This window comes from Loxodonta africana, chromosome 19 (assembly GCF_030014295.1).
Source record: "Loxodonta africana isolate mLoxAfr1 chromosome 19, mLoxAfr1.hap2, whole genome shotgun sequence".
NCBI lineage: Eukaryota > Metazoa > Chordata > Mammalia > Proboscidea > Elephantidae > Loxodonta > Loxodonta africana.
This window is the reverse complement of record NC_087360.1, coordinates 1,371,985-1,398,344: the sequence shown is the minus strand read 5'-3', so window position 1 is coordinate 1,398,344 and position 26,360 is coordinate 1,371,985. Positions and strand designations below refer to the sequence as shown.

The window sequence follows — 26,360 nt, the reverse complement described above, 5'->3', positions numbered from 1 at the left end:
AGTCGCTCTAGACTGAAAGGCCATCTCTGATGAGCAGTCACGGTGAGTCCACATCAGCGTGTCATACCGTGCCAGGTGGAGACTATTTTCAAGTACACGTAACCCAAACCAGCTTGTGCTGGCCTCGCCACATGGAGGGACAGGTATGGCCTCTGCGAGATTCCACCAAGGACCCAGCTCCTTCTAACCTTTGGCTCTGCCATACTTCTTATTTTTGTTGTGTGCCGTGGAGTTGATTCCAACTCAGTGACCCCACGTAGAACTGTAGAGCTGCCCCATAGGGTTCCCAGTGCTGTCATCTTTATGGAGCACATTGCCGGGTCTTTCTCCCGCATAGCCACCGGGGGGCTTCAAGTTGCCAACCTTTGGGTTAACGGTAGAGCGCTTAACTGTTGTGCCACCAGGGCTTCTTCTGCCGTTCTTAGCCTATGGGATTTTTCTGGCAGGGTTATCAAGGCATAATTCATTTACAGGAAACTTCGCTCTTTGTCCAGTTCTGAGCTTCGACAAAGGCACACAGCCGTGTGACCACCACGGTAAGAACGGACTTGACCCCCAGAACCTCCCTCGCCACCTTTGTGGTGAACAACTCCATCACCCCAGCCCCTGACCACACCCATCTGTCTTCTGTCTCTGTAGCTTTGTCTTTCCAAGGATGTCCATAGGTGGACTCACATGGTGCGTGGCCTCTTGAATTTGGCTTCTTTCACCCGGGATAATGAATATGGGATTTATGGCGCCGTCTGTATCAGTGGCTTGTCCCTTTCCCAGCCGAGCGGCATTCCATTCTGAGGTTATGTCACAGTTGGTTCGTCCACTCACCAGGTGAAGGACAGCGGGTTGTTCCCAGTATTTGGGGACGGTGCATGAACCTGCCGTGAACGTCTGCGTGCAGGTTTCTGGGTGGACGTGGGCTTTTCATTTCTTTGGGTTAAGTCTTTAGAGTGGGGCTGGACACTGAGCCCCCACACTTTCGGGGAGGGGACTTCTGCATGAGGACGTGGCCGCTGTCACGTTGTGCAAGTTAGCGGGCTGCCTGAGAACCATTGCTGTTACGTTGTCGCCCTATGTGGAAGCAATATGCCAGCGTGCCCACAGGGCTTGCTGCTGCTTGCAGATGTGACGGCTCGTTGAAGGGTATGTGGCCGAGGGAGGTGCAGTTGGGGAGGGACTTGAATCAGGCGTTAAGAACTCACTGTCCTTGCAGCTGGTCCAACTCTCCTCAGCATTTGGGCTTCTCTGCAGAACTTCCATTATGTCCCAGCCTGTCCCCCGGGACGTGTGAGCTGCAGGGCACGCGGTAACATACCAACTGTGCACACGCCATCGACTGCGTGAATGAGCCAGCTATGTCCTGGGTTCAGCGGTTTCATACTTTGAGTCATCCCGTAAAAATGGAGAGAATAGAGCCTAACCAGAACGAAGGCCCCACTTTTAGCATTTGATTAGCCTCCACTTCAGTACACAACTGGATAATTTTAAGAAAGCGTAACGATTTTCCATCCCCTAAGTTAAGGACGGAGCCCTGGTGGCACAGTCGTTAAGAGCTATGGCTGCTAACCAAAAGTCTGACAGTTCAAGTCCACCACCTGCTCCTTGGACACTCGATGGGGCGGTTCTGCTCTGTCCCATTGGGTCGGTATGAGTCAGAACCAACTTGACGGCAACAGATTTTGGTAAGTTAAGGATGGGGCAGTGGTGATTCAGTGGTGCTAATTCCTGCCTTCCGTTCGAAAGACGCTGGAGCCCTGGTGGCGCAGTGATTAAGAGCTCGGCTGCTAACCAAAAGTTCGGTAGTTTGAATCCACCAGCTGCTCCTTGGAAACCCTATGGGGCAGTTCTATGCTGTCCTATAAGGTCCCTATGAGTTGGAATCGACTTGACAGCAATAGGTTTGGTTTGTTTTGGTTATGTGGGAGACCTGGGTTCAATTCCCACCCAATGGACCTCACGCACAGCCACCATCTGTCTGTCAGCGGCGGCTTGCGTGTTGCCGTGACGCTGAACAGGTTTCAGTGGAGCTTCCAGACTAAGACAGACCAGGAAGAAAGGCCTGGAGATCTACTTCTGAAAATCATCCATTGAAGACCCCGTGGAGCACACTTCTACTCTCACACACGTGGGGTTTCCGTAAGTCGGAGCCAACTCGAGGGCCACTGGTTTCTGGGATCTCACAGACACTAGCAGGGCAGCTTCTGTCACCTGGCTTTGCACCCTTTTTTATCACTGCCATTGAGTTGCTCATTACTTGGTGAACATTTCAGGATTCGTTCAGGCTTGGAAATGGCAGGTGCAGCGCAGATATTCAGGCGTGTGTCTAGCTCTTCCTGAGCTAAAACTGACTGAGAGATGTCTATGCCTGGCTGTCCCTTCTCCTGTGTCTTCCGTTTTCTCTCCGAGGGTGGGGTGGTGGCACGTAGAGGTGAAGTCGTCAGTTGGTCCCCCCCCTCTGAGGTGGGTCGTGCCCAGGTGACAGAAGAAAGGTCACTGTTGCAATTCCCGCAGCACCTGGGGCTCACAGGTCCCTGCTGTGAGGAGGCAGAGACCGGCTCCATCGAAGGGGGGTCACCACTAATCTGGAGTTGGGGGGCTTGCAGCATAAGTTCAGAATAATCCCCTCCCACTTCCACGTCACAGTTTCCCCTTCTGTGGACGCAGGGAGTCATCTTATCCTTGTTAGGAAGTCTGTTGGATCCAGCACTCTTTATTCCCATTTAAAGGCAGGTCAATGGCGCTGGTAATGCTACCTAACATTTACCCAGTGCTCTTTTCTGCTTCATAGTCATGATCACGGCTAACAGTTACTGAGTGATATTTTTTCTTTGTGAAAAGTACCTAACATTTATCGAGTTCTGGGTATTTTCTAGGTGCTGCTCCCAGAGCCTTGTATGTGTCCTCTGACTTCTCCTTACCACCCGGCAGGAGAGGAACCATGACTTGCATTTCACAGCTGAGGAGTTTGAGACACAGAGAGACTAAGGAACCTGCCTGAGGTGGTGGTTGGGTGCGGTAGAGTCACGTCCGATTCGTGGCAACCCCACATGACAGAGTAGAACTGCCCCACAGGGTTTTCTCAGCTGTAATCTTTATGGGAGCAGATCACTTTATGGGAGCAGGTCTTTTTCCCACGGAGCCACTGGAGGGCTCAAATCGTCGACCTGTCGATTAATAGCCGAGTGCTTAACCACTGCGCCACCATGGCTCCTTAGAGACAGGTGGTGGTTGTTGTTGTTGTTAGGTGCCACGGAGCCAATTCCTTCTCATAGCAACTCTATAGGACAGAATAGAACTGCCCCATGGGTTTCCAAGGAGCAGCTGGTGGATTTGAACTGCTGACCTTTTGATTAGCAGCTGAGCTCTTAACCGCTGTGCCATCCGGGCTCCAAAGAGAGGTTACTATTAGGTAAGTCACATAGCAAATGATAGCTGTGATTATAATCTTTTTTTTTTTTTGGCGTGTGTGTGTACACATGTATTTGGAGTAGACTGGCAGTCGGGTAAACTGAGGCACAGGCTGGCTAAGTTCTCTTTGTTGTCACATGAGGAGTGCTGTCCTGGGTGCTGTGGAGAGTGTGGGAGTTATGAGGTGTGGTGGGATGACGTGGGACAGATAGACCGACCACTCTGACTCACAGTGATCCTATGTACTATGTCACCTTCATGATTGCCGGCATGTTCAAGTTCACGACTGCAGCGATTGTGTTGATTCATCTCCCCAAGGGTCTCCTTCACCATCACTGACCCTCCATGCCACCAAACATGATGCCCTCCTCCAGAGGTCGATCCCTCCTGATGACCTGTCCAAAGCAAGTGAGTTGGACAATGGTCTGTTGTGATCCCTAAGGTTTTCACTGGCAGATTTTCAGAAGTAGATTGCCAGGCCTTTCTTCCTAGTCTGTCTTAGTTTTGAAAAAAGCTCCACTCAAATATAGCATTCATTTAACGCTGAAAGGGTTAAAGAGAAAAATGTGGCCAGCTGATGTGTCCGCTGAGTGGGTGTGGTCACTTAACTTTCTCCGTCCAGATATCACCTATTCCTGCTCTTGGCAAACAGGAATCAGACCTTAACAGAGTTGATGGGGCATTTTACATGCTGCATTTATTAATATTTGTGCTGACTGGGAGGGTGTGGGCTACGCAGGCATCTGTTAAAAATGCAACGTTCTCTGGTCTGCTTGTGAACCAGTTGTTCTCGCTTCGTGTTAGGGCCTGGGAAGACTGCCCCGCAACGGGGATAAGGAGAGAAGAGAAGAGAGCAAAATTTGAAGACAGCCTTACATCACCGGCCTCTCCCACCCAGAGAGCTGGGCGGCGGTGCAGGCGGGACCCAGACCCAGGCGTTGGTGGGAGTGGACCAGCCCCAGCAGGCGGGGCGCCAGGGCAGAAGGGCTTCCCAGCCTGCTCGTCCCCACACTGAGAAAGCCAGAGCCCGCTCCAGCCCTGCACGGGACAAACGCGGACTCTGGAAGTGAAGGAAGGCTCTGGACGTCCCTCTCTCCGTCTGAGCGCCTTCTCCCTCTGGCACAAGTTGCAGTCACTGTTTGGATGCGTTTCTAGGACAGCACTCGGAGCTAGGCTTCTCCACCGGCATCCCTGCTGCTCTGGTCTCTGTGATGTGTCACTGACCACCCCACAGTCTCAGCCTGGAGACCAGGAGGGGAACACCACCAGCTTGCCAAGACAGCTGTCCTCACAAACTTTAAAGAAACGGACTTTCTCTCTGTCTCTCTCTATTTCTCTGTCTTGGAACCTGTGGAAATGTCCCCTTGCCGAGGACGTGAGTGTTAGTGAAGACATGTCATCACAGCCAGACCTCAGGAATCTCATGTGGCCATCCTAACCTCTGGGTACCATGTGGCGGCCACGGCCACTCTACACCTGGTTGCTGCTGTTTTATTCCACTTCTCAGGTAAGTCCCTGACGTGGCCATTGTTGAAATGGGGCTGGATTTCTGCCAGGAGGTCCCCCCAGCTGTGTCTGACGATGTGGTGTTCTGTGTGCAGGTACATGGAGTCGACGCCAGGTCCCGAGACCATCCAGGTAAGAGTTCCCCTCTTGCCCTGCTCATACACGCCCTTCCTGTCTTCGTGGAGGTCCGGGAACGGCCCCTCATTCACCCCAAGTATGCGGCACCTTCTTCGGGCTCCTCTGAGGAGGGCTGGGAATCCCTGGGAGCTGCAAATGGTTCACATACTCAGCTGCTAACTGAAAGGTTGGAGGTTCAAGTCCACCCAGAGGTGCCTTGGAAGACAGCCCTGGAGATCTGCTTCTAAAGGGTCACGGCCATTGCAAACCCTGTGGGGCACAGCCCTACTCTGACACAGATGGGGTCCCCAGGAGTCGGGGTTGACTTGACGGCAACTGGTTGCTCCGAGCTGTGGGGGACACAGTCCGTGGTGCCCCAGCAGCTTCCTGCCCTGGGTCATCGAAGCCTTGTGATTAGGAAGTGCAGTTTCCCCGGGGTGGAACGTGTTCTGTCTCTCAGCCTGCATCCTCCGCGTGTCCACCGAGCCGCCTGGGGGCTTGCGTCCTCCTTGATCGCTCTGGTGCTCTGCCTGCAGGTGTGGCTTCTCCCACTGGAGGCCTCTGTGAACTCCAGCTGCTTCCCGGGGGGAATGTGTGTGGTGGGGAACTGGGCGCGGACAGGCCTGCCGTTCAGCCGTGACTCAGCCTGCAGGGATCGGGGCCCCTGTCAAGGCTCATACTCCCAGCCCACCCAAAGGGGGCCCACCTCTAATGGCCAGCCAGGGTCGGGGGCTCTGACCAGCATGCTGGACCAGTGCTGGCCACAGAGCAGGCCTGAGGAGGGGATGTCCATAGGATGGCAGATGAGGGCCCTGTGAGGAAAGAAGGGTGTAGTCAGACCCGAAGCTTTAGCTTCCAGCTTTAGGGGACTTTCTCTCACGATTGCTGCCTTGGTTTACCCACTGTATCCACATTTTCAAGGAGCAACTTAAATCTCTTGTTAAGAAAGGTGTGAATGCTGTCAATTTCCACATGCTCCCTTTTCCTCACCCCAAGTGCTGGGAGGAAGGATGAAGGCGTGCTGCGGATGGATAGCAACACTGAGACTTGCATGAAAGTGAGGCCTTACCCCATGGGGGTGTACCACTAATCCTACCCCTTGGGGCCCATGCTAGCTTTCCAGGGGAGGAGAAAGACAGGGTGGAGGAAGCAGGGGTCCCCAGGAACACCAGCAGAGCCAGCACCTCTCTGGAGCAGGCGAGGTTGTCACTGGCAGTCTGCTACCCAAGGGAAGAAGGAGCTGTCCTGAGGGGTCTCTGGACAAGGCCGCTCATGCCCTGCCTACAACCCTGAGGTCAAGGAGCTGCTTGAACTCAGTCTCTGTTCCATCCAGAAGCTTTGCTCCTGCATGTCCTGATTCAGGGTGGAAAACATTTCTTGAGCTACAAGCTACTTTATGGAATAATCATAATATCCGTAATAATAGAAATATGATGGAAAAGAAGCCATACACACGAAGCCTGTGCGGAAGGCTTAGCATTGCCTTTTTGACCATGTTCCGTGTCTGCTCGAGTTTTCTCTCTGCTCTAATTTTCCAACCTTCAGCGATCTCTCTTCTTACCCTCTGTTGCCTCCCTTCAATCGACTGCTTTTTAACTTCTTATTTCCATCTTCTCCTTCCTCCTTCCCTCCTCTTTACAATAATGACAAAAAAGCTAACATTTACTGAAGGCTTAATTTTTTCTCCATGGATGAAGCCAAAACCACTTGCATCAAATCTACTCCAACTCGCGGTGCCCACGTGTGTCAGAGGAGGACTGTGCTCCACACGGTTTTCAGTGGCAGAGTTTCTGGACGTAGATCACCAGCCTTTTTTCCGAGGTGCCTCTAGGTGGACTATTTTCAGTTGGCACCTGAGTGCATTATCGTTTGCACCACCCAGGGGCTTGGTCTTAGGAAGAAAAAAAAAAAAAAAATTTGTTTTTTTTTGGAGGAGTCCCTAAATAAGGCTGGAACCCTGGGCTCCTGAAGGCCAGTCTCGTTTCCACCAAACCTCAGCCAGCTTTCTGTTTTTAAGGTTCTAGCAGGACTGTTGTGGAGCCCTAGTAGCACAGTGGTTAAGCGCTTCGCTGCTAACTGAAAGGTCGGCAGTTCAAACCCACCAGCGGCTCCGAGGGAAAAAGATGTGGCTGTCTGCTTCCATAAAGATGACAGACTTGGAAACCCTATGGGGCAGTTCTGCTCTGGTCTATAGGGTTGCTATGAGTCAGAATCTACTTGACGGCACCCAACAATAACACAACAGGACTATTAAGCTTTTCCTGTCTTCTCACTGTGCTGCCCGGCCCCAGGAGGCCCCGATGAGTATCTGCTGTCGGCTCCAAGCACCTTCAGCGGGGGGTCTGCTAGTTGTCTGGTAAATTGAGTCAACACGGGACATTTGTATCACTTCACCTCCCAGGTGGGTGGTGGGTGCTTTGGCTTATATTACCTGGCCTGTCTGTCTACACTAGCCCAGGTAGCCAGATGTTTGCCAGGTCTTTTTCTCTACCCTGGTGGCACAGTGGTTAAGAGCTCGGCTGTTAACCTACAGGTCGCAGTTGGAATCCACCAGGCTCTCCTTGGAAACCCTATGGGGCAGTTCTTCTCCGTCCTGTAGGGTCGCTATGAGTCGGAATCGACTCGATGGCAGCAGGTTTGGTTTGTGCTTTCTCTACCAGGTAGACAGTTGTTTAGTTTTGTAATTGAAAAACAACTTCAAATCATTTTGAGCCTTTGTGCATTCTGTGTTTGTCTGTGACCTCACAGAAGGTACAGAATGTTGTAGTTGGGAGGATCAGCAGTGACCCTTTGAGCTGAGGCAGGCGAGGCCCGGAGAGGGGAGACCAGGGGCAGCGGAGCCTGGCCCACCCCTGTCTGAAACCTTTCCTGTGGCCCCAGGCTGCCCGGTGAGAACTCCGTGAAGCCCCGATGGTTGATTAATCGAAATCCGTAAATGGCGGCAGCCAAGAGACTGCAGGTCATGTATTTTTTTAGGTTTATGACCTGTCCTTTTGTAGACAACTTTTGTAAAGAGGAAAAAAGACCTTTAAAAAACCCATCATTATCCAGAAGTTTGCTGGTCCTGGGTCACTGGGGTCACAGGGGTCACAGGGGCGCTGGGCCAGATCCGCTCCCAGGAGGACAGAGGGCTCGTCTCTGGCCCGATTGAGACGTGTGGGCGGCCACCGGCGGCTTCATCATCATAACTGCCTGTACTTACACCGCGTTGTGTTTACAGAGCCCGGGCAGATCCACGGGCCACGCGAAAGCTTCATCGTCATCTCCCTTGTTAAAAAAAGAGTGTTTGTCATGGAATTTTTAAAAACAATGTTTATATCCTATTGAACAGATGGACATTTGGCTAATACAGATTTTTTTGGCACCAGAATTAGACAAAGATGGTATGTTGGTTCATCCATCTAGTCACTCGTCATCATTCTACCTGTGGAGTCATTATCTTTTGATGAATCGCGAACATTAAAACTTGGGGAGATTTCAAATGCAAAGTCTGGGCTTCCGATTTTATACGTATGTATGTGTGTGTGTAGTGTGTATGCACACATATATATCATACATGTATATACTCACACATTCACACACATTATATTCACTCACACATATATATTTATACACACGTATATATATTCACTATTCATAAGGGAATTCCAGAACACTTAATTGTGCTCATGAGGAAACTTTACATAGATCAAGAGGCAGTTGTTCGCACAGAACAAGGGAACACTGATTGGTTTAAAGTCAGGAAAGGTGTGCGTCAGGGTTGTATTCTTTCACCATACCTATTCAATCTGTATGCTGAGCAAATAATCCGAGAAGCTGGACTATATGAAGAAGAACGGGGCATCAGGATTGGAGGAAGACTCATTAACAACCTGCGTTATGCAGATAACACAACCGTGCTTGCTGAAAGTGAAGAGGACTTGAAGCACTTACTGATGAAGATCAAAGACCACAGCCTTCAGTATGGATTGCACCTCAACATAAAGAAAACAAAAATCCTCACAACTGGACCAATGAGCAACATCATGATAAATGGAGAAAAGATTGAAGTCGTCAAGGATTTCATTTTACTCACATCCACAATCAACAGCCATGGAAGCAGCAGTCAAGAAATCAAAAGACCCATTGCATTGGGTAAATCTGCGGCAAAGGACCTCTTCAAAGTGCTGAAGAGCAAGGATGTCACCCTGAAGACTAAGGTACACCTGACCCAAGCCATGGTATTTTCGATCGCATTATATGCATGTGAAAGCTGGACAATGAATAAGGAAGACCGAAGAAGAGCTGACGCCTTTGAATTGTGTTGTTGGCGAAGAATATTGAATATACCATGGACTGCCAAAAGAAGGAACAAATCTGTCTTGGAAGAAGTACAGCCAGAATGCTCCTTAGAAGCAAAGATGGCAAGACTGCGTCTTACATACTTTGGACATGTTGTCAGGAGGGATGAGTCCCTGGAGAAGTACATGATGCTTGGCAGAGTACTGGGTCAGCGGAAAAGAGGAAGACCCTCAATGAGGTGGATTGACACAGTGGCTGCAACAATGAGCTCAAGCATAACAGCGATTTTAAAGATGGCGCAGGACCGGGCAGTGTTTCGTTCTGTTGTGCATAGGGTCGCTGTGAGTTGGAACTGACTCAATGGCACCTAACAACAATAACAACAACATATGTATTCACACACCAAACTGAATCAGTGAAACATTAAATATGGTTGAGAAAGTAACCCTGAAGAATTGATTTATAATTGTGCTGATTGTAACTGTAGGCGGGAAATGCCTCTTTTTTTCTTTCTCTTCGGGGGTGGGGCTGTCTTGGCGCCCTGCCATCGCTTGGTTTGCCGTCTTGTCTGAGTGTGTATTTATTCTCTATAAGCGTTTATCTGGTGAAACCAGGGCGGCCATGTAACCAGCAGACCTCATATCACCTTCCTGTTGGCCAAACCCCACAGAGACTACCTCTTTCACATCAGAACGAGGTTTTCTTGTTCTGGTGACCGTTTCAGGGCTGTGGGCTGCTTACTCCTTAGGCTGCAAATGGGAAACCTGGGGGCCAATTTACCTCAGCCCAGTCTTGTTAGCACCACACGGTGCTTTAATTTAAAAAATATTAATTCTAGCATTGAAATTTGAGGAGATTTCAAATAAAAATGTCTGGGTTTCTGGCTTCTCTTTAAAACCAGGAGGCCTGGTCATACTGGGCAAACCTTCCTGTTATTTGGGCGACAGTTATTTTGTGCTGGAGAGCAGCTGCTTTCTTTAGTTAGGACATGGGTTTTCTAATTGGTCACAGCCAACCCACCTCACTGGGGGCCTCCCTCGCCCTCGCTGGCCGTCTACATCACCAAACTCAATGGCCTCCTCCGGCACTTGGTCCCTCCGGATGATGTGTCTAAAGCAAGGGAGTGGGGCAGTGTTCTGTTGGGATCCACAAGGTTTTCACTGATTCGTTTTCAGAAGTAGATCTCCAGACCTTTCTTCCTAGTCCGTCTTAGTCTGGAAGCTCAGCTGAAAGCTGTCTACCAGGAGTGACCCTGCTCGTATTTGATATCCTGGTGACATAGCTTCCAGCATCACAGCAAGAAGCAAACCACCCCAGTACGACCCACTCACTGATGGGGTGATGGGGCTTAGTGATACTAGCTGTCCATTTCCAGCACCTGGCCACTCAGGGCCTTGCCTTCCAGCCTATTGAACATCCTGTGCCCCAGCCCTGGCCCCGAGCAGGCTGATTTCTCCTGCCCGGCCTGGCCCTGTGGTACTGAGACTGCAACCCCTGAAATCCTCTTCCCCGTCTGCCTGACCGGCTCCATTTTGCTGCTCCCAAGACGCCTGAGGCAGCCCAGTGGGTGTGTTCCACTGGGCTGGAGTGCTATGATGTGGAGTCGCAGGCCATTTGGGACCCCAAGCCCCTCTTCCTACTCCTGGTGGACGCGACTGGGTTGAGATGAGTCTTTCAGTGTGAACAGGGCACCATGGGTTTAGTCTGCTGGTATTTCTGCCTGGAGCCCAGCATGACCTTTGCGAGTGGACACTGCAGGAGGAGACCTCAGCACCCAGGGCATGCTGTCCACAGGGCCTGTCTCAGAAGAAACGGATCCTGAAGACACGGCATCTGGTGTTTGTATCACAGATGTTTCCTTCTCAGACTGCCTCCAGATGAATAGCCTAGATTTTAGAGGGAAGCCTGGTGGAAATAAAAACGAATGCTTCCCAGTTTTTGCATTCCAGGTTCTCAGTATTGCCTTACAGCAGTAGAGGGCCCTCCCCCAGACATCAGCTGAAGTCCCACATTTCTCGCGGCATGCACACGGGTGTTGGTCGTTGCCTGGCTCCTTTCCCTTCAGCTCATGTTGTAGGACTGACTTTGTTCTCGGCTTGCATTTGGGGCTCCACGTGCACAAACTGGACCAGCAGATGCAAACGGAAAAACCAGACAGACGTCCGGCACCATAGGGACAGCAGTTCAGATGTTAGACGGAGGCCTTCAGTTTCATCTAAAGACTTTGTCTAGATGCTGCCCATGGTTATTTTCATTTCTAAAGCAGGTCTTGAAATAGTGTTTGAAGGGACACACGTGAAAAATTCAAATAGAAGAAGATAATGAAATATAAGTCTTCTCACGCCTGCCTCCCAGCCCCTCAGTTTTCTTACCCCACCAGATACTGTCCCTTCATTCCATCTCCTCCCAGACGTCTCTCTCTGTCTCTCTTCCTCCCTCATGGCCTCCCTCTTTCTTTCCTCCTTCCCTCCCTTCCTCTAAACATCTGAATTTTACACAAATGGTTCCTGGTATACACATTTTTTTTTTCACTCTTCTTTTGAACTTAACAATATAACTTTAAGGGCATCCCGTATCAGTACGTATCTGTCAGCCTCACGGCCACACCAGTCCACTGTGTGGCTGTATTTATGTCGCCAGCCCTCTGTGGCAGAATCGTGCTACTTCATGGCTTCCTCAACGAGGATCCTGTAGTTTTTATTCTTTTGTTCTCAGACTTTTTATCTTTATTAGTTGCACTTACAAAAAAAAAAAAAAAACTGTTCTATGATTTGTCAGCACCTATTTGTTTGAATATAGGAAAGCGGCAGACATTTGTATGTTGGATTTGTATACGCTGTCTTTCAGAATTCTTTTATTGTTCGTGATAGCTTTTCCCTGACCAAACTTTTTTCTTACTGGTAATAGTTTTTCTCTTTGTTATCAAGGCATACACCATCTGGAGATAATGATCGTATTATCTCCCCTTTCAAATTACTTTTTACCTTATTTCTTTCTCCTGCCTCATGGCATCAGTATTACCTCTCCAACAATGTTGAATAATGGTGGGATAATGGAACACTTGTCTTGTTTCTGACACTGATGAGCCTGCTTCTCCCATTTTCCCATTAAGCACTGTGGTTTTTGTTTTCTTGAGTTAAGAGTTACCTATTCCTATTTGTCATGTTTTATCCTTTTAAGGAAATATTCATCGATTTCTAATTTTTAAGAGTTTTTTCTTTGAACCAGGAATGTGTACGTAATTTTATCAAATTCCTTTTTCAGTGTCTCCCGTAGTCTTGTGACGCTTTTTTGGCCCTGCAATTCATAACGTATGCGGCATCCGGTTCCTTGTCTCCAGTCCTTCCCTTCCTCATGGTGACTTTGACTTTTTGTTCTTCTTTCCCCAAGGGTTTGAGGTCTTGGCTTCTGCATCACATTACTGGCCGCTGGAACGTGTGGACGGGATCCACGAGCTTCAGGACACAACTGGAGGTAGACGCGGCCGTGAGAGGCTGCAGATGTGGGAGCAGGTGGCTCTCGGGGCACGGGGCATCAGGAGGAGCAGGCGGGGTACAGCATCTGCTTCTGAGGCAGGAGGACAGAGATGGATACATATTTGTGAGGCTTCCCCCAATCATTGTTGCTTCAAAATATTTTATTAGAACATTTAGATGTTTTTATGATTGAAAGACAGAATTCATGATTCAAAATATTATTATAATGCTCATTTTCCCCAACAACCTTAAAACAGAAGCTGCCAGTGATGGGATGACCTGCATACGAATTCAGAAGTACGTTTTCTAGGCGGACAAAATTGGCATAATCCACACTCTGCCAAAACTCAGGGGCCTCTTTGAACCAGGTGCCAAAGGTCGTGCCAGCTAAAATCACCTCACCACCTCCCTCAGCAAAGACACCCCCACCTGCCGGGTGACTCCACCAGCTCACCAGTGTTGGCTCCCCTTGAAAATGTTAAACATTGTCTAAGATGCTTTTGTCTCTGGGTGGTGGAAATGGTGAATGCACTGGGCTGCTAACCGAAAGGTTGGAGGTTCCAGTCCACCTAGAGGTACCTCGGAAGAAAGACCTGGCAATCCACTTCCGAAAAATCAGCCGCTGAAAACCCTCTGGCGCACAGTTCTGCTCTGACATGTGTGGGAGCACAATGAGGGGGAACTGACTCCACGGCACCTGGTTTTTAAGATGCTTCCAATGGTACCCAGCAAGGTGGAGAATAAGGTCTCCGTCAGACATTTAATAGTAGGAGAGACCCAAGGTATTCCTGAAGGGTTTTCCATTCTAAAAGGAATGATTTTTTAGGTATCAATTCTGAATGATTTGAGGGTGCTTTTATATTTTTAATATAATTTGTTTTTGCTCTTGAGTATGTCACATGGCAATGTGTGCAGTGAGGGGTGTACTATACCCCAGTCGCGGCAATGCTCCAGTCATCTCTGACTGGGTCACATAATGGATTTGTGAAACACCCATGTATTGCCAATTACGGTGCTTTCCACACCAGCACACTGGGTTTGTCCCTATTCCCATGGTTTGATCTTCTGCCAGAAGTTGCCACCAAAGGCCCTAAAATGTTTCCCTTAAAACTTGTGACTCGAGAAGTGTTACAGCTGACGCCCGCGCCAATGGCGTCCCCAGAGCCCTGTGTCTGGGCAGGCCCTCGGCGTTGTTTCCTGGCCAGCATGCCGCGTGGTGATGTCGGCACAGCTGAACACTGTCCTGTGGTTTGATATTTTCTCCAGCCAGTCTGCTCCGCAGGAACGAAAAGAGCCCCTGTGGTTGCTTATCATATGACCAAGTCAGGTCCAAATAAACTGCTCTCTCTCGTCGTAATCTGTTTTTCTTTTCTCAGGCCTTTATTTTAAAGCCTTTGAAAAGGGCCATCACCTGGCGGAAATGAGTTGTTGAAATAGCTCGTTATTTAGGACACAAAATTAAAAAAAAAAAAATTAGTAGTTATTTCAAACAAGGGCTTGAATATCTGTTAGTGTCTGTCTTTCCCCAGCCCTTCATCCCCATTCATTGTTCTGGGTTAAAACAATAACTTTCAGTGTTTTGGAAAAGCTTTACCATGAAACATTCTTTTCATAAAGTGACAGCTACTCAAAGTCAACTGCACTGTGGTTGAATTTATTCACCAGATGAACTGACTTCCAGTAAAACCTTAAATATATTCACATTTGTGCCAAAACACCTGAACGATGAAGGCTTTGCTGCGTTTTTCTGCTGGGTCCGTTCTTCATGTACCCATGTGACGCTGGCTTCTTAAGAAAAAAGAAAGACCAGAATCTATCAACACGTCTTGCTGCTGGAGACAGTTAAATGGCTTTGGAAACAGTCCGTGATGTGCAGCTTTGTTACTTGTTGCTGAATTCCGTGCCATGTTGTCCATCTGTCATGATAGCATGCGATTATTTCACACGTCTGTGTCCCATCAGTTCTGTACCATCATAGCCATCCATCTTTTGTTAAGACTGTTATATGGCCGAGTTCAGCTTCGTATCTCTCAACCGGGTATTCACACGGGAGGTGGAGCCAGCAAATTGGGACAATTGTTTGTTGCCAAATTGGCCAGGAATAATGCCTTTGAGTGGTTATGGCCCGGGCCACCGGAGTTGGCAGTGATGTTGGGTGGAGGGTGGGGGCGAAGAGGTCAGGAAATGGCCCTTGGACAGAATGTTCACATCTTGGGCGAGTTGGGTTGAGAGATATGCTGTTTCCATTTGTGTTTTGTTTCACTCACGTGCTGTGCTTTTTCTTTTGTTGTCTCGTCCAGCCTCCCGAGCCCACAACCTCACTGCGCTCCTTCCCCATAACTCCACCTTTGTGTATACCAATGACTCTGCCTACTCTAACTCCTCAGCGACCGTAGGTGAGCGTGTACCAATGATTCTGCCCACTCTAAGTCCTCAGCGACTGTAGGTGAGCGTATACCAATGACTCTGCCCACTCTAACTCCTCAGCGACTGTAGGTGAGCGTGTACCAATGACTCTGCCCACTCTTAACTCCTCAGCGACCGTAGGTGAGCGTATACCAATGACTCTGCCTACTCTAACTCCTCAGCGACCGTAGGTGAGCGTGTACCAATGGTTCTGCCCACTCTAAATCCTCAGCGACTGTAGGTGAGCGTGTACCAATGACTCTGCCCACTCTAACTCCTCAGCGACCATAGGTGAGCGTATACCAATGACTCTGCCCACTCTAAGTCCTCAGTAACTGTAGGTGAGTGTATACCAATGACTCTGTCCACTCTAACTCCTCAGCGACTGTAGGTGAGCGTATACCAATGGTTCTGCCTGCTCTAAGTCCTCAGCGACTGTAGGTGAGCGTATACCAACGCTTCTGCCCACTCTAACTCCTCAGTGACTGTAGGTGAGCGTGTACCAATGACTCTGCCTGCTCTAACTTCTCAGCCACTGTAGGTCAGTGTACACCAGTGACTCTGCCCGCTCTAACTCCTCAGCGACTGTAGGTGAGTGTACACCAATGACTCTGCCCGCTCTAACTCCTCAGCGACTGTAGGTGAGCGTATACCAATGGTTCTGCCCGCTCTAAGTCCTCAGCGACTGTAGGTGAGCGTATACCAATGACTCTGCCTACTCTAACTCCTCAGCGACTGTAGGTGAGTGTACACCAATGACTCTGCCCGCTCTAACTCCTCAGCGACTGTAGGTGAGCGTATACCAATGGTTCTGCCCGCTCTAACTTCTCAGTGACTGTAGGTGAGCGTACACCAATGACTCTGTCCACTCTAACTCCTCAGCGACTGTAGGTGAGCGTATACCAATGGTTCTGCCTACTCTAACTCCTCAGCGACTGTAGGTGAGTGTACACCAATGACTCTGCCCGCTCTAACTCCTCAGCGACTGTAGGTGAGCGTATACCAATGGTTCTGCCCGCTCTAACTTCTCAGTGACTGTAGGTGAGCGTACACCAATGACTCTGTCCACTCTAACTCCTCAGCGACTGTAGGTGAGCGTATACCAATGGTTCTGCCCACTCTAACTCCTCAGTGACTGTAGGTGAGCATGTACCAATGATTCTGCCCGCTCTAACTCCTCAGCGACTGTAGGTGAGCGTACACCAATGACTCTGCCCGCTCTAACTTCTCAGTGACTGTAGGTGAGCGTATACCAATGGTTCTGCCTGCTCTAAGTCCTCAGCGACTGTAGGTGAGTGTATACCAATGACTCTGCCCGGTCTAACTCCTCAGCGACTGTAGGTGAGCGTATACCAATGCTTCTGCCCACTCTAACTCCTCAGCGACTGTAGGTGAGCGTGTACCAATGACTCTGCCCGCTCTAACTTCTCAGCCACTGTAGGTCAGTGTACACCAGTGACTCTGCCCGCTCTAACTCCTCAGCGACTGTAGGTGAGTGTACACCAATGACTCTGCCCGCTCTAACTCCTCAGCGACTGTAGGTGAGCGTATACCAATGGTTCTGCCCGCTCTAAGTCCTCAGCGACTGTAGGTGAGCGTATACCAATGACTCTGCCTACTCTAACTCCTCAGCGACTGTAGGTGAGTGTACACCAATGACTCTGCCCGCTCTAACTTCTCAGCCACTGTAGGTCAGTGTACACCAGTGACTCTGCCCGCTCTAACTCCTCAGCGACTGTAGGTGAGCGTGTACCAATGACTCTGCCCGCTCTAACTCCTCAGCCACTGTAGGTCAGTGTACACCAGTGACTCTGCCCGCTCTAACTCCTCAGCGACTGTAGGTGAGCGTGTACCAATGACTCTGCCCGCTCTAACTCCTCAGCGACTGTAGGTGAATGCCTGCACGCTGGTTTTGCGTCTGGGCGAGTTGGGATCTGTGATGATTTCAAAGGCCAATCCAGTTTGGTTCTAGATGAACCCACTCCACCTTGGCCAGCAAACAAGGAAACAGCCAAGAAAGGGGCAACTGCTCCAGGGAGTGAAAAACCACCTCTCAGGGTTAAGCCTGAAGGAAGTATCACAGGCCACAACCAGTTAGAAGGTGTGTCTAGCCTTTCAGGTCCCCAGGAGCTTCCAAACCAGCTGCTTTCAGACCTAAACAGACACAAGATGAGCTCTTTTCTAAAAATAGAAATTGTTTGGAATTTCAAATGGGGAGAGGAAAAGCATGCCCTTTTAATGGAAAATCAGACTTGATTTTAAAGTACCTCCTCAAAAATATGATCTCTTACCAACATTAAAGTCGTCATTTCTTCTGTAGCTGGAATTCTTTTTTTTTTAAATTGTGAGAAGCTGTTTTATAAAATACACGCCCACAAGGGTCATAGTTAATTAATATCCTCCAAAGCCCATGTATTTTGTATTTTTCCTGTGTGGCTCCAAGTGGGAGGGACATTGCTGTGTGGCCTTTGTCTGATCAGTGCAGAAGGCCAGTCCAGATAATTTACGTGTCCCCTTTGATCTTTTTCCAACACAACCTGATTGCTCTTTCAAGTGGGAGGGGTTTGGTTTCCAAAATCAATTTTTCCATGACTGGGGGCTTACATACCCGAATGCAGTCATGCAACCGTTAGTGATCCATTTAACTCTTCCATCCATAGATCCTCCCTAGTAAGAAATGAGCTAAAGGAAAAACAAGGAGGTAAAAACAGTAAGGGCCAACATTGGAGTCTGGCAGTGGTCACGGGACATCCGAGTCAGGGTGGCCATCAGGTCCAAAGGCCCCAGGAGCCTTCCATACGTCTTCAGCCAGGCTGATAGCTGGAAGAGCAACAGGGGTTCTGCCCCCCACACGGCGGGAAGGTTTCCAGGCTGCTTGACCCTGGCTAACAATAAATGCTCAATCGCTCCTGGATTTTATAGCCCTCACTTCTCTGTTCTGTAAGCCATTTACCTCACACCCATACCATCAGAGGCGTCTGTTCTGGGAACAGGACAGAACTTCACGGTGGACGGAGATGGTGCCTCTCTGCCAGGACTGACCACTGTTGTGGCCGGCGAGCCCCTCCGGCCTGTGCAAAACCTGACTCAGGCTTTCCCTTCTGTGGTCCAAAAACTCGCTCTTTTAAAACTATGGGTTCCCACGTCTAGGATTACCCAAGCGCATTATGCTAATTTTTTACATGTTGCTGTAAAAAAAATAGCATAGCATACTTAAAAGTACCTGGGGGAGGAGGGCGACGTTGGTAAAAAAAGTATAACAGGTGCATTATTTGGGTAAAATACAGTACATATAGTTTTATTAATAAACAATATATTATTAATATATTACATTAATCTGTGAATATATAATACTATTATAGTGTGTAATATTATAAATATACAATTACAAATGTAACTAATAATATTTACTAGAGCCCTGGAGGTTAAGAGCCCAGCTGCTAACCAAAAGGCCAGCGGTTCAAACCCACCAGCTCCTTGGAAACCCTATGGGGCAGTTCTGCTCTGTCCTATAGGGTCTCATGAGTTTGGAATCAACTCGATGGCAACAGGGTTTGTTTAACAATATGTAAGTTGCTTGTGAGTCTGACACACGTCTTTAAATGTTTTATCTCTTGAAGTCATGACTATGTAACATTGTGGTTTTCCTCACTTAGATATTGTAGAAGGGAAGGTCAACAAAGGCATTTACCTCAAAGAGGAAAAAGGAGTCACGCTCCTCTACTACGGAAGTGTCAGGAACTCCTGCATCAGTGATCCCAGCCAGTGCGGCCCCGAAGGTGAGTGTGGCCTCGGCCTGGAATTTGTCACGCATTCCCCATGCAGCAGCGGCTGCCCCTCTGGGCAGCGGCAAATGGGGCTGCAGCTTCTCACTGATGGCAGAATGCAAGAATATTTCTCGTATGGGTATGAGGCCAGGGGAGGAGGACGCAGGCAAGTAGAATTCCAACTGGCTTGAAAAAGAAATGACACAAGAGACTTGTCCAGAAGGTTAAAGTCAAAACATCGTCTTACAGAGAGATCTGAGGTCAAAATATTTGACCTTGCAAAGGAAAAAACAAACAAAACAGAACTCCATAAAAAGCAGGTACAGAGCTTCACACTGGGATTGGGCTGCTGTGTGTTTGTGGGAGGAGACTGGTGGTGCAGACGGGGTTATTCCTGGCTCTGGGGCATTGAGGATGGATCTGGGCAAGAGGGGCTTGTTCAGACTCACGCCCAGCCTTTGCCTCTCTTATACCCATAGAGAGTGGCCCGGTGGTGGGGGGAGCTGCTCCAGGAAGTGTTTGCAGGCCTGTGGTTAAAATAACCATGGAGAAAACACAGACTCACAGAAGAAAAGTCAGGAATATACTACTTTTAATTTGTGTGTGTGTGTATGTGTGTGTGTATGTAACTCGCTCTCTAGTCTCTGGGCTTGAGACAAGAGACATCTGGGCCACGTTGAACACTTGCTGGGAAATTATTCTCTGCCTCCCAAACCAGCTCAAAGCCTCCCAGTTCCTTTATCCTAGGTAAAATGAAAATTGTTATTTCTAAGGGAAAAGAGGGAGGCAACAGTGGATCAGTAATAGAACTCTCACCTTTTCTGTGGGAGACCCGGGTTCGATTCCCAGACAATGCACCTCTTGTATGGCACCACCTACCTGTCAGTGGAGGCTTGCGTGTTGCTATGATGCTGGACAGGTTTTAGTGGAGCTTCTAGGCTAGGCTAAGACGGACTAGGGAGGAAGGCCTGGCAATCTACTTTCAAAAATCAGCCACTGAAAACCCTATGGATCACAATAGTTTAACCCACAAACGATCATGCGGATGGTGCAGGACCTGGCGGTGTTTTGTTCTGTGGTGCATGGGGTCGCCGTGAGTCAAGGCTGAGTCGATGGCAGCTAAGACCAGCAATGGGGGAAAAAGAGAATTTAAAGAAAGACTTGTCTGAAAGCTCTAAAGGCTTCTTGGTCATCAAATGGCCTTATCAAAACAGTGCTGTGGTGACTTAATTGTAAATGATCCTGGGGCATTTCAATGAAAATAAATAAAAGCTTCACAAGGCCAGGACACTTGGGAGGATATGTTTTGGACTTGCAGAATCCAAACTTCTGAGAAATAGCTTTGAGGTCCAGAGCCCTAGCCAGGCTGACACATGTTGACTGTGAGCCGTCCCTGAGTTCGAGCAGCCCCATAAACACAGCCGGTGTTTATTTCTCTAAGTCAAAAGCCACCCTGGGCGCGGTGCTGTGGCTCAGAGCACAGGGAGGGCAGCCACTCTCTGCGCCACCTCTCCAGGCCTCACTTCAGGAAGCGGGAACATCTCTGTGCTGGCTCTCATCTGGGCTTCTAGAGAGTGGCTTCTCTTCTGAGCAGAGGCATCTCCAGGAACCCAGCTACTGCATATAGGAGGGGAGCGGTGTGCCCAGTGATCCCAGCAGCAGGGGTTGTGATGGGCGACAGGGGAAGGAGGTCAGGCTCTAGACCCGTGTGAAGTTTCGCTGAGAAGCCAGCTTGGGCCTGTGGCTGTGTTTTGTTTGGCAGCCATGGGTTAATTTTTTTTTTTTTTTTAATTAGCTTCTAACATTGGAAAATGGGAAATTGTCACATAAAAAATACAGATTTCCAGTTTCTCTTGAGAAATTATTCCTGACTCTAATTGGCTGGAGCTACATAGTGGTTTGTGATGCTGGAAGCTATGTCATTGGTATTTCAAACACCAGCCGGGTCACCCGTGGTGGACAGGTTTCAGTGGGGCTTCCAGACTGAGACAGACTAGGAAGACAGGCCTGGTGAACTACTTCTGAAAATCAATCAACGAAAACCCCATGGGTCACCACAGATTGTCTGACACAGTGCTGGAAGGTGAGCCCCACAGATTGGAAGGCATCACCACAGATTGTCTGACACAGTGCTGGAAGGTGAGCCCCATAGATTGAAATGCATCACCACAGATTGTCTGACACAGTGCTGGAAGGTGAGCCCCACAGATTGGAAGGCATCACCACAGATTGTCTGACACAGTGCCGGAAGGTGAGCCCCACAGATTGGAAGGCATCACCACAGATTGTCTGACACAGTGCCGGAAGGTGAGCCCCACAGATTGGAAGGCATCACCACAGATTGTCTGACGCAGTGCCGGAAGGTGAGCCCCACAGATTGGAAGGCATCACCACAGATTGTCTGACGCAGTGCCGGAAGGTGAGCCCCATAGATTGGAAGGCATCACCACAGATTGTCTGACGCAGTGCCGGAAGGTGAGCCCCACAGATTGGAAGGCACGAAGAATATACAGTGGACACAGCAATGGACTCGAGCAGACCAACAATGGTGAAGATGGCATGGGACCAGGCAGTGTTTCGTTCTCTTGTGCACGGGGTTGCCATGATTTGGAGCCAACTTGACGGCAACTAACAGCAACAACAGAGTGGCTGCCCCCTTGACAGTGGGCTCTCTCACCTCAGTTCACTCTGGTGCCCACCCAGCTTCATGAGCCTTTTAATCTTCCTGCCCGTTAATGAAAGGCAGGATCATAGCGTGGTCTCCAGAGCCAGACTGCCTGGGTTCGAATCCCAGTTCTGACTCATACTGCCATCCAACCTCTCAGAGTCTAGTTCCTTGTCTGTAAAATGGGATGGCAGAGCACCTTCCTCACTGAATGGTTGTGAAGAGCTGAGATGCTGTCAGAGGCTGCCTGGGTTTGGAGCCTCTGTATCACCTGCTCCACTAATCTTCCTCCACTAGGCTGATTTCCTAACAGGACACAATGCGCCAACTTTGAGAGGGACCCTCTGAGAGGGCCGACATGGTCGAACTTGCAATAACAGTGACCCATAGTAGGTAATCACATACTGCGTGCCAAATACTGTTCAGTTCCCATAACAGGTATTAACTCATTTCATCCTCAAAATGCTAACAAAGGCCATGGGCTTTGACTTCACGTCCCGCTCTGTTAATAACTTCTTGTGGGAGTTGTTAAGCGGAATCTTTGGAGATGGTTTCCATTTGGCCACTTTCTTTGTAGTAAGGCCAGATGTCATATGAAGCCAGGAAACCATAAACCAACCTTGGCTTGGTGAGATGATGCCAGAGCTGATACCAAAAGACACCCCAAAAGTCCTGAATACAAACCGTCTTGTCCTCGAGCTGATTCCGACTCACGGCAACCCCTTGTATCTCAGGGCAGAACTGTGCCCCATAGGGTTTTCAGGGCTGTGACCTTTCAGAAGCAAATGGCCGGGTCTTTCTTCCAAGGTGCCTCTGGGTGGTTTTGAACCACCAGCCTTTCGATTAGCAGCTAAGCACTTAACCATTTGTGCTACCAGGGACTTTATGCCACAGCTGATGATACTTGCTAGTTGTCTGTCTCCCTCACTAGACTCAGCTCCATGAGGGCAGGAACTGTGTTCCGTCTTGACCAGCGCTGTATTTCCAGGCCCACCGCTGCTCGGCACAGAGTAGATGCATATTTGCTAAATAACTACGTCTAGTCTGTCTCGACAGCAGTGGGTTTAGTCTGTCTTAGCTATCTAGTGCTGCTATAACAGAAATACCACAAGTGGGTGGCTTTAACAAACAGAAGTTTATTCTCTCACAGCCTATGAGGCTAGAAGTTCAAATTGAGGGCTTCAGGGGAAGGGTTTCTCTCTCTGCTGACCCTGGGGGAAGGTCCTTGTCATCAATCTTTCTGTGGTCTAGGAGCTTCTCAGTGCAGGAACCCTGGGTCCAAAGGATGCACTCTTCTCCTGGCAGAGGTATCTCTGGGAAGCCAGCTATTTTGACCCTCCAAAGAAGAAGAATGCGGCATCAGGATTGGAGGAAGCCTCATTAACAACTTGTGATATGCAGATGACACAACCTTGCTTGTTGAAAGTGAAGAGGACTTGAACCACTTACTGATGAAGATCAAAGATTACAGTTTTCAGTGTGGATTACACCTCAACATAAAGAAAACAAAAATCCTCACGACTGGACCAATAAGCAACATCATGATAATCCAAGAAAAGATAGAAGTTGTCAAGGATTTCATTTTACTTAGATCCACAATCAACACTCACGGAAGCAGCAGTCAGGAAATCAAAAGACGCACTGCATTGGGCAAATCTGCTGCAAAAGACCTCTTTACAGTTTTAAAAAGCAAAGATGTCACTTCGAGAACTAAGGTGTCCCTGACCCAAGCTATGGTATTTTCAGTTACCTCGTATGCATGTGAAAGTTGTGCAATGAGTAAGGAAGACGAAAAAGAATAGATGCCTTCAAATTATGGTGTTGGCAAAGAATATTCAATATACCACAGACTGCTAGAAGAATGAACATACCTGCCTTGGAAGAAGCACAGCCAGAATGTTCCTTAGAAGCAAGGATGGTGAGACTTCGTCACACGTACTTTGGACATGTTATTAGGAGGGATCATTTCCTGGAGGAGGACATCATGCTTGGTAAAGTAGGGGGTCAGTGAAAAAGAGGAAGACCCTGAAAGAGTTGGATGACACAGTGGCTGCAACAATGGGTTCAAACATAGCAACAACTGTGAGGATGGAACAGGACTGGGCAGTGTTTCATTCTGTTGTGCACAGGGTCCCTGAGTTGGAACTGACTCAACAGCGCCTGACAACAACATCTCAAAGTGTAGGAGGCCTCGGGTGGTGCAAAAGGTGAACACGCTCAGCTGCTAACTGAAAGGTTGGAGGCTTGAGTCCACCCAGAGGCACCTCGGAAGAAAGCCCTGGTGATCTAGTTTGGAAAAATCAGCCACCGAAAACCCTATGGAGCACAGTTCTACTCTGACACACATGGAGTACCGTGAGTCAAAACCGATGACAACTTTTTTTTTTAAATATGTTACTTAAAATTCTCTTGGGAAACAATGTCCAAGACCATAGGGTATAGAATTTTTAACTTTTAAAAAAGAAATATGTGGGTAGAAATTGCCATATCCGCCAGGACTATGCTGAAACATGAAGGTTTTGAAAGCTGCGTTTAGAGTCTTATAAACTCAATCCTTTACCTCCTGCCTCAGGCGCACAGGGAGCTTGGAACTCCTCATAACACTGGAGTTGAGATCAGTCTTCTCTTTGTTTTGATGGTGCCTCAGGCAGCATAGCTAATGCTCTCTGCAATACTCAGGTCCTCCTGGAATTGTGTCACACTTGCTGGGCTCAATGCCTGTCTTCTGGGCAGATTGCCTTCCCGCAGGAGGACAGAGCAGCGTATCGGGGTCTTGATATTCCCGAGGCTGGGACTGCGGCAGCAACCACGGACACTGATGGCCATTAGTGTCTGGGTCTTTTCGGAGGTCAGCCAGAAAGACTGCAGCCACACAGTCTCACTCTGCTCCACCTGGCTCTTGTGGGCGTGTGTGGCAGTCGGTTGTTATGTGTTAGGGACTCAGATCACACAGCTCCCCTGCAGAGGCCGTCCTGTGTGGAAACCCACTCAGAACCCTGTGGTTGGGAGGCTCTAGTCACTAGGCAAGGAGCCCTGGTGGTGCAGTGGTTAAGTGCAAATGGCTAACCAAAAGGTCAGAGATTCGAACCCACCTACTGCTCCATTGGAGAAAGACCTGGTGATCTGCTCCCATAAAGCCCTGTGGGGCAGTTCCTCTTTGTCACGTGGTGTCCCCATGAGTTGGAGTTGACTTGACGGCACCTAACAACAACGACAATGTTCACTAGACATCCTCTGTTCCAGCCAGCCCACTTTCCCATTCTCTTAGTTCCTTTACTTTAACTTTGTGTTAAACTGAGGCCCCAGTTCTGGGGAGCCTCTCTTAACCAAAACCGAGGAGAAAGCCCAAGTTTAGCACCCGAGATGTGCTGTAGAAATGGAAGCGGAATCAGCCAGGTCCCATGAGAGGTCTTCCTGGCCTAGCAAAATCTTTTTCTTCCTTTTTAGAAAACATTTTATTTTGCTATAACTGTCGATTCACACGCAGTCGTGAGAAATAACACAGAGAGGTCCTGTAGACCCTTTGCCCAGCTCCCCACGGTGGTAACCGCTTGCGTAGCTATAGTATAATGTCGTGACAGGACATTGCCGGTGACACTGAGTGTGCGTGTGTGTGTATGTAGCTGTGCGTAGGTGTGAGTGTGTGTAGCTCTGTGTGTGTGCGTGCATATGTGTGTGGTGTGGGGGCACAGCCTCTTTTCACCCAATAACTCCAAGGTTTTTGGAAGTGGTGGACTTAGCAAGACTTTGATTTCTAAAGATTTTTTCATTTATCCTTTGCCCGGTCTGTGGGGTGTCTGAGCACTCAGCTTTCCCCTTGTTACTTCCACCCAAAGCCTCAAAACTCATTGTTCTGAGCAGGGCTCCCAATGGGTTAGTTCGAACCCCTGCGGATAATTTGCGTTTCTAACAAGTTCCCAGGCGAAGCTAACGGTGCTGGTTAGGGACCAGTTCTGAGACCCACTAGGAGAGCAGTGATTCCTAAAACTTATTATACATGAGTGTCTTAGTCATTTAGTGCTGCTGTAATGGAAATACAGGTGGGTGGCTTTAACAAACCGAAGTTTATTCTCTCACACTCTAGTAGGCTAAAAGTTCAAATTCAGGGCGTCAGCTCCAAAGGAGGGTTCTCTCTGTTGGCTGGGGAGGAAGGCCCTTGTCATCAGTCTTCCCCGGACTAGGAGCTTCTCTGTGTAGGAACCCTGGGTCCAAAGGACAGACTCTGCTCCCAGCACTGTTTCCTTGGTAGTATGAGGTCCCCCTGTCTCCCTGCTCGCTTCTCTCTTTTATATCTCGAAAGAGATTGGCAGAAGACATAATCCAATCTTGTAGATTGAGTCCTGCCTCATTAACCTAACTGCTGCCCATCCCATCTCATTAACATCATAGAGGCAGGATTTACGACACACAGGAAAATCACATCAGATGACAAAATGGTGGACAATCGGGCAATACCGGGAATCTTGGCCTAGCCAAACTGATACACATATTTTGGGGGACACAATTCAATCCATGAAAATAAGAGTCAGCTGGGGAGCCTGTTAAACCATATAGATCCTGATACCGTATATCTGGGGTGCAAACCTGATACCGTATATCTGGGGTGCAAATGCAGATTCTCGGCAGGGGTTCCAAACCTGCTTCTGAGTGACCTCCATGGTGTAGGTGTCTGATTCTACCTGCAATGTTAGGGGCTTCTGGCACAGGGTCACTCGGCTTGGCCAGCAACCAGTGGACCTG

At 48.9% G+C, this 26,360-nt stretch overlaps 1 protein-coding gene across 7 annotated transcripts in view; it reads left to right on the top strand.

The window, feature by feature from the left end:
• Positions 1-2,687: 2,687 nt before the first annotated feature.
• ADGRD1 (adhesion G protein-coupled receptor D1) overlaps positions 2,688-26,360 on the top strand; it is a 108,466-nt gene continuing 84,793 nt past the window's right edge. For 4 of the 7 annotated variants that reach the window (XM_064272036.1, XM_064272035.1, XM_064272031.1 and 1 more), the window contains exons 1-6: positions 2,688-3,403; positions 4,207-4,909; positions 5,004-5,040; positions 12,697-12,780; positions 15,083-15,178; positions 18,845-18,967. In XM_064272036.1, the coding sequence (XP_064128106.1) occupies positions 4,853-4,909; positions 5,004-5,040; positions 12,697-12,780; positions 15,083-15,178; positions 18,845-18,967 (397 nt within the window). In that variant the 5' untranslated portion in view covers positions 2,688-3,403; positions 4,207-4,852. Of the gene's footprint in view, positions 3,404-4,206; positions 4,910-5,003; positions 5,041-12,696; positions 12,781-15,082; positions 15,179-15,342; positions 15,380-18,844; positions 18,968-26,360 lie in introns of those variants that run through there. The other 3 variants (XM_023540413.2, XM_064272033.1, XM_064272037.1) reach the window with 3 other exon arrangements.